This window comes from Chionomys nivalis, chromosome 22 (genome assembly GCF_950005125.1).
Source record: "Chionomys nivalis chromosome 22, mChiNiv1.1, whole genome shotgun sequence".
In the NCBI taxonomy this organism is placed as follows: domain Eukaryota; kingdom Metazoa; phylum Chordata; class Mammalia; order Rodentia; family Cricetidae; genus Chionomys; species Chionomys nivalis.
The window spans coordinates 14142012-14155539 of NC_080107.1; the positions used below are offsets into that span (position 1 = coordinate 14142012).

The 13528-nt window shown below is 48.3% G+C and overlaps 1 protein-coding gene across 1 annotated transcript in view; it reads left to right on the plus strand.

Moving 5' to 3' along the window:
- The first annotated feature begins 4926 nt into the window (after window positions 1–4926).
- The window catches only part of Stk39 (serine/threonine kinase 39), a 246389-nt gene continuing 237787 nt past the window's right edge, over window positions 4927–13528 (plus strand). The window contains exon 1 of the mRNA XM_057755528.1: window positions 4927–5543. Within this exon, the coding sequence (XP_057611511.1) occupies window positions 5312–5543 (232 nt within the window). The 5' untranslated portion in view covers window positions 4927–5311. The remainder of the gene's footprint in view (window positions 5544–13528) is intronic.

The window sequence follows — 13528 nt, forward strand, 5'->3', positions numbered from 1 at the left end:
GGGTAGCCCAGGCTTGCCTCTTGCTTCAGCCCCACAAGTCTTGGGGTTACAGGTGAGCACGAGCATGCTCAGCTTTCATCCCTTCACAAATTCAACCTAAAAGTCAGTTCTACCTTGGAGCTTCATTCAGATACTATGTTTGTGTTTATAGGGGTTTGTTTTCCATTTAAAATAATACGAAGTGTCCGGAGATGCAGCTCAGTGATAGAGCACAAGATTAACATACCAACTAAAACTTTAACGCCACAAATAAATAAATAAATAAATAAATAAATAAATAAATAAATAAATAAACACACAAGTAAAATGATACTGAAAACAAGCACATTCGGTACAGTCGTGGAGCTAAAATAAAGCCGCGGGTCGTTTTCATTAGCACGTACTGCTAAAGCCAGTCCAATTAAAACGCAGCTGGCTCAGTTTGTCCTGTAGCTCTTTGAGTTGAAGAGAGGAAGTAGAAAGCCTCAGGAAGCGAAGGAAACTTACAAGGTCCTGCAGGCTCAGAAAGTCACAAGGCTAAATTATGTGTTAGTCCCGGGCCAAGTGGCCATCTCTTGTGATGAGACAACTCCAGATTATCGATGTATTTCTAAGGCATTATGTAAATTGTGTTGCATAGTGTGTTTTATCTAATGTACTGGGCCAATTTGGTCTTTTAAAGTTCTCCTCCCTATATATCCCAGGCTGGTCTCCTATGTCATCTACCCTCCTTGTCATTCTCTGCAAAGGTGGCTAGCTCACATCAACATTTCTCTAACTTGAGTGTGGCCATGACTTCCCAGTCAGTCTTTCTACCTCCAGCATTCTTATCGGAGTCTTCCTTGACACTGACTCATTCCGATTCTTAAAGGATGTTTTTGTGAATTCTTTCTGGAAGCAGGGACTTTGTGTAGCCAGCCACAGCAGGCCTCGGGGTTCTCTGTCCTCTTGACTGGGCCTCTGGAGTGCTGTGATTACCCATGGCTACACAATCCCTGGCTTCTCCACCTTAAAAGTGTTGCAAGGATGGAGAGTGGTACAACCCTTGCCTAGCATGTGCAGAGACTTTGACTGGATCCACTTCATTGCAAATAAATTAACAGTTTCGAATAAAAGATGATGGAAAATGTTACCACCATTTACGTAATAATTACTGCTTGTGCTGTGTGCCAGATGTCAGTTTTAGCCTGGGCACCTATTGACATATGACAGGAACAAAAATTCTTGTCCTTTGGGAGCTTATCTCTGTCATCATCACCAATGCAAGCATCTATTTCAACCCTACAGGATTTACTGCAATCTTGGCAGACATGCTAGTAACTAACGGTGGGGTGGCATTTGTCTTAGTCAGTGTTCTATTGCTGTGAACAGACACCATGACCGCAGCAACTCTTACAAAGGCAAGTGTTTAATTGGGGTGGCTTACATTTTCAGAGGTTTAGTCCATTATTGTCATAGTGTGACATTGTGGTGTGCAGGCAGACACGGTGCTGGAGGAGGAACTGAGAATCCTACATGCTGACACGCAGGCAAGAGGAAGTGGTCTGAGACACTGGGCAGTATTTTGAGCAGATATGAGACCTCAAAGCCCACCCTATAGGGACACACTTCTTCCAGCAAGGCCAGACCTATTTCAACAAAGCCACACCCCCTAATAGTACCACTTCCTTTGGGGCCATTTTCTTTCAAACCACCACAGTATTTAAAGTTCTTTTTTTTAAATATCTACTATGAATCTGTCATTATACAAATTACACCCCAACATCTTGCATAGAAGATTTTGCCAGGCTGCCTCTACTTGCGAGGGAACTGAAACTCAAATAGTTTTTTAAATTCCAAAATCAGAGATTCAAAAAATTATTGTATGAAAAATTTGTCAAGGCTAGGGTCTGATATTACCCATCCTCTCTTATGAATAAAGGACTGAACTTATAAACACTCTTTGCAAAGAGACAAACACTATAATCTGTGCTTTCTTAGTTCACACAAGCAATGGGACACTTAGCAATAGCTGGAGACAGGGACATTACCGATGAGGAGTGGATAAAGGCCAGAATCCCTTGACCTACTGACATTGCTGAAATGACTTAGACCGGGTGGCTTATAACAGTAGAAATTTATTCCTTGCTGTTGCGGATGCTTGACAGTCCAAATATGGGAGCTAGAAAATTCTGTTTCTTGTAAAAACTTAACTTCTACAGCTACTTCCTTCTAGTTTCTTATTTGAGGCTTGGAGTATAGCTCAGTGGCAGATAGAAACATGCGTTCTAAGATTTGATTTCCAAGTCTATACACACACATGCTCACACCATACACACACATGCACAGTTTAGGAAGCTAGGGGAAGAGGGCAAACACAGGCAGAAGCACACAGACATTGAGCATGTCTTTCTTTTTGAAACAAGGTCTCCCTGATATAACCCAGACTGACCTCAAACTAGCTATCCTTCTGCCTTAGCCTCCCAAGTGCTGGGCTTACAGGTGTGTGCCACCATGCTTGATTTTTCAGGTCTCTTTTATGGGGACTTTAACCCTTTAAAACAAGGATCTCTTTCTAAAGAAGCCAAACCTGCTCATGTCTTCAAAAGCTGCTCCCATTCTCCCCGGTGGAACTTTTCAGGAGAAAGAAAAAAATGATTAAATATATACGATCCGTAATTTGTCATATAAATTTATATTTTTACTTTCAATCCATGGACTGAGATTATGAAATCCAGGGATGTTGGGGAGACAGGGGAGACAAATATGGAGTTGTTGAGATCAATCACAGGCTTGAATCAGACACAGATCATTTAGTTACCCACAAAGAACGACTGTTCCTGTCACAGACCAGCTGTCTGTCGCCTCCGGGGGCTTGCCTAAGGGTTTGCCAGAATGACAACATGCAAGAGTGGTCAGGAACCTACTACTTCCACAGGTAAGTAAGCTTAAAGACCATCTAGTCTTAGGGGCCTTTGTCACCAGGCTTAAATATGAGGAAGAGAGCATGGTTTTTTAAAATTATATATATATATAAAAACATGAGATTAAACTTGTAAGTTAATGTTTCTGTAAATAACCAAGGAAATAGTGCCTGTACTTAACACTTGGGAATATAGGTATTTAAGAAACATTTGATTTTCCCTGGAAATTGATCACTAAATTGAAATGTGTTTCTGGTCAACGATGCCATGAAAATACAAACAAATCCTTTTTCAATGCATGTAGGATTCATTTATTCAGATATTTGAAAGCAGAAAGGGAAGCTAAGAAGGGCCCATTGTTTTCTCTTCACATTTGCCTCCTTCTACTTCAGGATTTTTGAACCTCAGTCCTGCTTTGGGCCAGATGATGTTTGTTTGTTTGTTTGTATGTTTGTTTCTTTTGTGGTAAAGGTCCCTTTCCCGGCCATAATGTTGGAGCTCTCAGTCTCCTCTTGAAACCTAATCTTCAGTTTAAAAGTCTTAATATCCCTGAGCTCATGACAGATACCTGGTCTCTGACTAGGAAACAGTTCTTTGTGTTTGACTCAGCTCTGGGAATCACATTTTCCTATTGTGTCTTAAAGGCTTCCCTCAGCCAAAGTGAAGATTTAACTTTGTACAACAAAGCAAAGGGGGAGGGGGCATGTTCATTTACTCCTTAATACTTTCCTTTAAAAGCAGTCCTCAAAAGCTCATGGAGTGGTAAACAGGGCAGGGATGACTTGGGATAATGAACACCCCTGTTCATCAGAGGCCTAGAGTTTGTTTATGAAGCCAATTTCTTGGCCAAGATTAAAATGAATATATATGCTTTTTAATAATAATATATCTACATAAAATATATCTTAGTTTATCGTGCGAGTTGCCGTCTCCTAACTGATCCACACTACTGTTCTAAGGGGTTTAAGTAAATTCACCCATCAGTTTGCATCACTGTTTTCCCTAAACAACTGGTTTTTCTCCAAGCAAAAGTCTACGCTTCTCCCGAATTATCTTTTAAAAAGTTTAAGATCTTTACTCCTTTAAGAGTTTGATGGCGTTTTACATGTGCATTGTTCTTTCTCCAACCATGCTGTGGTGCCTTGAGACCCCATCAGCCTAACGTGGGCCACAGAACCAATCCCGCTATTGAGTCACAGGAGCCGTCCAGCCCCAGGCAAGGGTCATTTATTTAATCGTGGTCACCTCCGTGAGGGAACAGAGCTGCACATTCAAACGTGACACCTGCAATTATAAAGATCTCTGGTTTTACCACAGCTATTTTAAAGATGAGGTAATTTGGGGAGCGTTGAAAAGGCAGCATTTACTTAAAACTTTCCATTGCAGTTAATTTATGCCCCAGGAAGTTTCTTAGGTTCAGTCAAAGAAACTTGCTGTCTGACCTCAGGGTCTTAAAGGGTTAATGTGACTGCCGACGTATGTATTTGCACTTGGTCTCGAACCTAGGAAGTTTCTTAGGCAGGTACTACACCACTGAGTAGGGTATTAAGCACATAAACGCTGCTGGTGGGGGGTGGGGTGGGGTGTAGAACCAGGAACCTTACTGAGCAGGCTAGGCCGGAGCTCTGTCTCAGAGTTACACTCCAAGCCCCTCTCCATTCCGTGTAACTTCACAGTCCCTGACATCACCTTTCTGGGATCCGAGTGGGCTTTGAACAAAAGAGAAAGCCAGGGGACGTAGGGAGTTGGGTTTCATTTGAGAGCAGCAGCGCGATTACTTTCGGCAAGGTGCGAAAGGGATACTGCCAGGTAAAGCACCGGAAAGTTACAAGCCGGGTTATTTTTTAACCGGCGTCCTACAAAACCGACGCCGTGGAGGTGTCTCACTCGCTAAGTCGGAAAAAGAACTCCGGGTTCTTGAGCCGGGCGGGGAGAGTTAGCCGGCCGAGAACCTGGCAGCCGTTCAACGACCCCGCCCTCGGAGTCCCAGGGGGGCTTCTTCTGCAGAGCGCGATTGTCTAGGGCGGAGGCGCCCGGAGGGCGGGAAGGGAGCGGGGTGAGCCCCGAAAGCACCCCCGAAGCCGCACGGCTCCACGCGCCTGGAAACTTCCCCGGCGGCCCTGCCGGCTGGAGGGGGCGGCGGTTCCCCTCAGCGCCAAGAGCACCGCGCGCGCGAGGTTCGGGGCGCGCGGCGGGCGCGGCGGCCGCCGCCTCCTCCCGTCCCCGCCTCCGCCGCGCAGCCTCCTCCCTCCGCCCGGCTCGGCCTCCGGGCTCCCTCCCCTCGTGGCAGGCTCCGGCGGCGGCGGCTGCGGCGGACGGGGAGGGCGTGCGCCGGCCGAGAGGTGTGGGCGACGAGGCTAGGGAAGTTTCAAGTGGAAGGTCGTCCGTCCGCCCGCCGGCGCGTCCCCTCACTCTCCTCCCGCAGCATCATGGCGGAGCCGAGCGGCTCGCCCGTGCACGTCCAGCTTCCTCAGCAGGCGGCCCCGGTGACAGCGGCGGCGGCGGCGGCCCCGGCGCCCGCGACATCAGCATCGGCCCCGGCTCCGGCGGCGCCCGCAGCTCCGGCCCCGGCTCCAGCTACGGCTCCAGCCTCGGCCCCGGCAGCTCAGGCGGTCGGCTGGCCCATCTGCAGAGACGCGTACGAGCTTCAGGAGGTTATCGGTCAGTGCGGAGGGTGCTGCGGGGCCGGTCCAGGCCGGGCGCCGAGACTGGGCGGGAATGGGTGCGGGATGCGGTTTTTCCTGCCTGCCTACACGCCCGGAGGCAGAGCGGCCGGCTTCGGGGCCTACCGGCTCTAACAGTTATTTTATTGTATTTTTTAATTTTTAATTTATCCCTTCCTTCCCTGAGCGCGGCTGCTGCAGGAGGAGGTGGCGCGGCGGATGTGACTCGCACTGCAGACGAGCTGCATGCTGCAAACTTTTATCTCCGGGATCGCCGGGTTGGCGGAGCTGGGACCTGGTAACGCCGCATCCTCCTCCCTCCCCCGCCCGACCAGCGCTGGGGCCGCAGCCCGTGGCGGATGACCACGCGGATGGGCTGCCGGGGCGGGGTTGGGGATGCGGGGGTGCCGCCCTGGGCTTCCTCGCCCCCGCGCCGCGCCGGGTGCAACGCGTCCTGAGAGACCCTGCGGGCGCAGCCGCGCCTCTGCCTCCTGCCGTGATCTCTCGGTGGGGAACCGGTCCACGTAGTAGCGGCGGAGGCCCAGGCTCCTGCCCAGGCCAGGGAGGATGCTGGCCTTCTTCTGACAGCCGCCGCATGCCCGCTCTGCGACCAGGCTCTGTGCGCGCAGCGCCCGGGGTACCTGCCTCTCTCCGAGCCGGCGCGCCGCCTGCCGCTAGCCCCGGGGCCGATCAGCGGGCGGGCGCGCTGGCCTTCTGCCCTGCGCTGGGCGGATTTACTGGGTGAAACTCGAGGCTGTCCACGGTCCTCGCCCAGCCTTTCGGTGTCTCCTAGGCAGCTCACTAATATCATCTTATCTTACATTTTTAAATACCTGGCAAAGTCGAAAGGCAAGAAGCCGGCGTTCATTTCTTTGAGCCAAGCACGTGAAGGGCCAGGGGGATTGTGCTGTCCTCTAGCTTAGAACCTTACCTACAAGATCATTCAGTTAAAAGTTTTGTCCCTGAGCCATGCTGCCAGGCAAAGTGGGACCCCCCCCCCCATCATATGAATTCTGCACTCAGGCTGTTGTTGCCACATAGTCCGGTATCTATGGATGGACGGGGGGAGGGGATTCAAGTTATCTTAATTTTTTTCTTTCACTTTAAAAGATTTTTCGGGTTTTTTTCTCCTTGAAAAAAATTATGATTAATATAATTTCACAGGGCACTCAGAGGAGCCCCCTTTATCCCCTCTGTGAGTGAGGCTGCCAGCAATGCATACATATACACATGTGTATACATATATATGTGTTTCACAGTCAGAAGTGTGCGTGTGTGTGCCCGTGTGTGTAGTGATAGTGTGGGTTGGTGTGCAAAAACTGCAAGTAGTCTTTATAGACGTTTGTAGCCAAAGTTCTTGTAGTATACTTCATAAGTTTTAGCAAAAGACTCTTTAGGAGTGAACCTTCACAATACTGTCAGGATTTAATAACCCCCCTGCTTTTTCCAAGCCCAGAGTCCTCAGTGAAAACTGTTCTTGCTTGACATATGAGCCTCTTCACCCAGAACTTCTTTGCTGCCTCCCATATGGTCTTATATTCTCCCAGCGTTTATACTGGGTCCCTGCTGTCCTGCAAGGGCTCTGGTGTCCATCTGCCACCTCGGCAGGCTCTTTCCTTTGAAAGCCTACCATAACACACATACACACACACACACACACATTTGCACGCATAGTATGTATTGATCCTGAGGATCGACTCAGGGACATTGCTGCTGAGGTAAGGCCTCTTGCGGCAGGGGTCTTCTTTGCCTGGAGAGCCTTGTTCCACTTCCAAGGCCAAAGTGTCTTCTGTGAAGCTTTGCTCTTCTCCTTGGACATGGTTTGGTGGCCCCTTCTGCCCCTTTTTATATATTCCCTGGTAGCTAACCTCATCATTTTTAATCGCTCATCGAGGTCTTAAGGCCTTCCAAGTTCCCTGCATTTTGGTGGCTAGTAGCAATACAAGGATAAATAAACAATGGTCCCTGTCTTTAAGGACTTCATGAGTTAGGAGACAAGAGTAAATGATCCAGTGGGGTGTGCTGAGTGAGTGTTGTGGGGTGAAGAGGCCGGTGCTCTTCAGGGGAGAAACTGACTAGCATTGTGTACTGGTTTGAAGAGTTTGTTTAGGTGCTTACTTATTTAGGACTCTGCTTTCCCTAAGCAACGGTGGATTCCCCTATTAAACCTCTTAGCTGGTTGGTCTCTTCTACCACACAGATTTCCTAAGGAGGCAGAACAATTTAAATACCACTAATTTATATTCTTATGTTGTTAGTCATGAGGGTTAAAGTGTAAGCTGTGACTCTGGAAACAATATTTTGAGTTGGCCTCTTTTGTGAACTAAGGAACAATATCTTTATAGTTTAAGTAGGATTAATTGCAAGGCCTTCTTTGCTTGTGGTAACGATGCTAATTTTGGTTGTTCGATTTTTAGTGAAGACGAAAGAGGAAGAAAAATGGAATTTACCTGAGGAGTTCAAGAGATGAAGCACCTGCTTATTCCGTGTTGGTTTTACACATTTATGTTGTGAGAGGGCTTTTCTATGCTGAGTGTTGATCTCATATTTTCCTATCTAAGAGATGGCTGTTTGGAAAGCTCTATTCTTGAAAAATTGCTGGAAAAGGGTTTTTTCAAGGGCTTAATGTTTACGAAGAAAGACAAACTCATTCCCAGTTAGCCTTTCCTGCCAGTTGAGTGATTCAGAGTGAGTTTGTGGTTGCACACTTTGCTGTAAACATTATATTCAAGAGGTTAGCCATACAAACACACAAGTCAGTTTGGAAGTCTCTGCCTCTCCCTGCCCTCCAGCAGGTGGCCTGTGGTATGCCTGGAGCAGTGTGAGCCACCACCAGCAGGAGGCTCAGATGTGCCAGAGCCTAAAGCCCAGGAGGGAGGCAGGGTGGTTTAACTTCCAGCGTGGCACAAGGCACAAGCACTGTTTCTTCTGTTTCTTTCTGGGCACAGGACTGGGCCTCCTTGGTGTTATGGGAGGCTGAGTGTTCTAAAATCCAAACAGACCAGGGTCAGTTATTTAAGCTCTCCTGTTGTAGAGGAACAAACACAGGACTCGCCAACCCTAAACATAAAGTTTTGTGTCTGTGGCACTGCCGTTCCGTTGTAAGAGGCATGGAGGAACTATAATGCTATTAGGGAGTAATCTGGTCCAGAAGTTCAGGCATGACCTAGAAATAATGTCAGAGCTCTCGGAGGGAGCTTTGTCGTTAAACAGCGGCGAGACACGTGGAGCCGTTGAGCTCCCGTGTCAGGGCATTCGGGATCACTCTGTGTTCTGTACACACAGCCGTCCTCTGGAGAGAGTTCCAGCTCTGTTTATCATCTCCAGCTTTATTCATCGCACCTCACCCTCGAGTTCCTTCCTCAGAAGCATGAAGGGCACCTCGGCGTCGCCAGCTGAAAGCCGAGTGTGTTGGCGGTATTCACAGGCGCTCCTTGACTCTTTAAACAAAGAATAAAAGATGAGTTGTGTAAACATTGACTTGGACACCCGTCCTAGAACGGACAGCCTTAGTGAGCTCTCTCCTTGACAGAGGTGCAGTCCTGGCAGGATCAGTTTCCGAACTGGGCTCAGGTAATTCCAGCAGTGCTCTTATCTCCTCTCCTTTTCCACCGGGGAGCAAGAAATAGATCGCTGCTTTAGAATGTTTGGTCGTCTTCATTGCGGGAGGGGGGCTGTGGTGATCAGGAAAAGACCTTTTTCTTCCTTTTCTTTTTTTTAATTTTGCGTTTGATTTCTTCATGCTGCTTCATATTTTTACCCATGGAGGTCCTTGAGAGTGGTCTAAAAGGAACACTGTCCTGCCATCCAAGGCAATAGAAGAGAAATGGACCATTTTGACAGTGGGTCCCTCTGCTCATCTGGTTCCTCTTTTCTGTGGCTTTATCTGTCTGTCTAGGTAGGTCCACAGGCCTTTTGCCAAGACCGAGGTAACAAGGCTACAGTCACTTGTAGGATCCTTAGCTTCTCCTAAATTGAGATCTGCAAACAGCCTAGGGTGTTCCCACAGCTTCTGGGAGGTTCCAGGGTTTGGGGATTAGCACTGGGTTGGTGATAGCCTGGCCTAGAGGTAGTTGAGGCCAATGGGCAGATCCCCTGGGTGTTTCTTGGGGGAGCTGAAGCACTGAGCATATCCTGATCTCTTGGCCTTCCTGCCAGCCGTGTTGGCATTTCCCATTGACTTCAGTTAGTTAGGCTTCCCCCATCTCCCTCCTTCCTTCCCTCTCTTTTTTCTGTCTTTCCCGCCATCTCTCCCTCTCTTCCCCTCCCCCTTTCTCTCTCTTCCTATAATAAAGAGGCCTGGGATAACCCACTTGAGGCTGGGACTTTGATTTGTAACTGCTTCACTTTTTTAAAATACCAAGAAAACTATACACAAAAACATTGACGTTGTGACCATTCTGCTAAGTGATGCATAGATATTTTCCCATTTTAGCCTGTGGAGTGTGTGTGTATGTGACCTGATAGAAGGGCCCTCTGTCTCTGTCTCTAAGGTTCACCTCCAAGCCTTAGGCTTCTTAGTGCAGTTCTGTGGCATTGACTGTATTCCCAAGGAAAGAGTTCTTTTAACTCTGCTCATGAGATTAAGTGGAAAAGATCCCAAGGTTAAAAGAAACTTACGGAAGAGAGACTGCAATCTTTGCTTTTTTGTTGTATTTGATTCATGACCAATAATGTGCACCCTCCCCCCAACCCCGTCTGACTCTTACATCTTATCTTAACTACATTTTGGATGGGGTTTAAAAATAAACATCAGCCATTCTGTCTCTAGAGTCAGAAACCCTGGGCCGTTTGTTCTATGTCCTGCTATGGTAGTCACTGGCAGTTGTGACTGAGAACAAATTGCTTAGATGTGTCTGCACTCAGTTTCCACCTTGGTAGCCTGAACAAAAGTAGGTTTGTGAGCGTGTAAAACACTTAGGACAGTGCTTGGCACAGGGTACACTCAATTAGTTTTAGCCATAACTTCTATAAACTTTCTTTGCTAATCTGATTCAAGTTATCAGGACAGAACACAGCCCTGGCGTCTTGAGCCTTTGAAGTGGCTTCAAGAGTTATTCCACTAGGTTTCTGCCAAGGGAGGGTGCAAAGGAGCGAGGTCACCCTCAGACCTACTTCTGGAAGCCATCTGGAAGGTGGCATGCAGTGGAAATCAGAAGCCCAGGTAGGCTGGCCTGGCCTAGGCCTACGCAACTCCACACCCTTGAGACTTCATGGAGGAAGCTGGGGAGACCTGTGGAGCTCCCCGCGGTTTGGACAGCTCAGGGGTTTAGGTGCCAGATGGCTCTCTGACAGGTGGTGAGAGCATCCTGTGGGAAGGTTGCCGGGAGGAAGAGCCCATAATGGCAAAGCTCCGTGAACAACCTGCGTCTACTGCACTTTTCTTCTACCTCTGAGTCGGCCTTTGGAGGCTGCCATGCTGGCCGGAAGTGCTGCTGACTTCAAAGAAGTAGTCCCTGCTTCTCAGAGACTGGGAAAACTGGGCCCTCTGTTTTCAGATAGTCATCTCTTCTGTTTCTTTCCTCTCTCCCTCTCTCCTTCCCTCCCTCCCTCTCTCCTTCCCTCCCTCCCTCTCTCCCTCCCTCCCTCAGCTTAAAAATACTGAAGTCTTTCTCATCTTTTCCTTTTGTAGTGCTGTAGGTTGGGCCTCAGGTTGTCCACAACTGATCTACACCCCTGTTCCTCTCAACCTTTGTTTGTGGTGGTGGTAAGTGTTTATTTAAAAACAGAGCCTCAAGTGGTCCAGGCTGGTATTGAGCTCACTGTGGTGGCAGAGGATGGCTTGAACTCTTCTGTCCCTGCCTTCCAAGGGCTGAGTTCCAGGCTGGTCCCTCATGTACAGCTGTTCTTGTCTTTCCTGTCCCTTCCTCCTGTCCCAGCAGAGCTGACTAGAGAACTGCCCACTTCCTCTTTGCCTTCTGTAGTCTGGCTCTGGCTTCTGCTGTCTCTCAAAAACCAAGTTCTGATCTCTAAAATTGCCTTTGTCCATCTGTGGACGAAAGCCATGGGCACTGTGGGCCGTCTCAGTCTTCCCCAGCAGGCAAGTTTGAACCCATTTTTCAGTTTACAGTCTGGAATGGCCGTGACCTGGGCTTCTGTTTCCCTGCCTGCCACTACTTTATGGTCTGCATCTCCATGGCTGATCCAGAAATGCAGAGAGAGACCTTTCCTGACTTTGAACTAGTATTTGGATGACCTTTCTTCTTCCTTTGTGGTGCTGGGGTTCATGCCCAGGGCCTCGTCTATATCAGGCAAGAGTCCACCTCCAGGCACCTCCCAGTTCTTCTGGAGCTTCCTATTCCTTCATTAAGAATGTTGCTCCTTCCCTGTTCTCCATCTGAAAATCCCTAGTGCAAAACATGCTGATTATGCTGCTATCCTACCCTTACCGGCCTTCCGCAGCTTCAAGATCACCAAGTCCCAAGTGTTCTACATCATATGTATATAATAGATATCACATTACCGTCTATGTGTCTGAGTCCGAGTTTCTGACTCTTTTGGTCCTGGTCAGTGCTTTGGAGATTTTAGTAACATTTTTGTTTCTTGCTCTAGTAGGCTATGGTACCAAAATTGATACTGCTATGTCAGAATGTCTGTTGCACTCCCAGGCCCACCTCTATATCAGAATGTCTGTGGTGCTCCCAGGCCCACCTCTGTATCAGAATGTCTGTGGTGCTGTCAGGCTGTTTGGCTGCCCTTCGTCATTCTCAGGGTTCCTTCAAAACACAACATTTAAAGCTCTTGCTTCCCTTTTCTGCTGTGTCTCTGCATTTCCATCTGCAGGATGGCATCGCCAGCCAGGGGGAACCTTGCACACGTGTGGAAAGGCTTCTCGCCTCCCTCGCCTGTACTGTGAAGTTTTCCTGTTTGGCACACCATTCCGCCAGCTTCAGTTTACCTCTGTACCATAGTCCTTTGCGTCTCTATTTTAGTTGTATTCATTTACAGTACAACATGCATGTTGAAAGTGTACCTGTGCACTGAACACACTCAAAAGCTGTGCATGTGGAAGACATACGTATGTTGGCACATGTTCCTACATTGACTAAACCCATTAACCACACTCTGTTGTTTTTATACACGTTAACTCTGTTCTGGGTGCTTTTGAAATCTGGACTAAATGATCTTTTTCCCAGAAACAGTTTCTGTCCTTAGCTCTCCCGGTTCCCCTCTGCTCGTCCTGTGGTCCCTTCACTGCGTTGCCCTTGGGAGAATGGTTTTCTGTGCGCCCATCCTGGCCCAGGATGGCCAGAGCTTCTTTGAGGACAGTTTGCCGTTTCCGTGCTTCCCACTTGTTATTCAGCATTTGATCATTGTGACAAATGTGAGTCTGAATTCGAGGGACGAATGTCAATTGCCTGATATCTGAGTTTGTCTCCTTTGATCCCGAGGGTTTGATCTTGCCTTTGATGAGTCGTACTGAGTTGACTTTGGGCCAATCAGCTCCAAGGGCTCTGTAGATCTGAACTCAGCCCTGCAGACCACTGGGGAGCACTTTCAGTGATTCTGCCTGCCCATGTTAGGGAGCGCAGTGGAGGCTTCCCCTCCTGGATTCACGGAACTTGAACTTGGAAATGGCCCACTGGGTCTGAGGGCTTGAGAGCTGCCTGCGGTGGTTCTCCACCCTGTGCTTGGGCATCGTGGGAGGTGTAAGGATATCTGTGCTGCTCCCTTTAGCATCCCCAGTACTTAACCCGCACTTTTGGACACACCAGTGATCTTCTGCTGTGCGTGTGTTCAGATATAACTTTCACCTTGAAGCTCTTTGAAGTTGCTTACTGTGTAGAAATCAGAAATACTGCAGATCAGAGTCGGATGAAATCCAGGGGCAGGACTGCAGGGCGGTGAGATTCCAGAGTTTGTTATGCAGACGGGGGTTGCACTCTTATAAATTATAATGGACAGAGAGTGATGGGGTGGGAGTGGTCCATGACAACACTGTAGCGACTGTAGCACTCGACCTGCCTTTTAGGTAAAATCTCA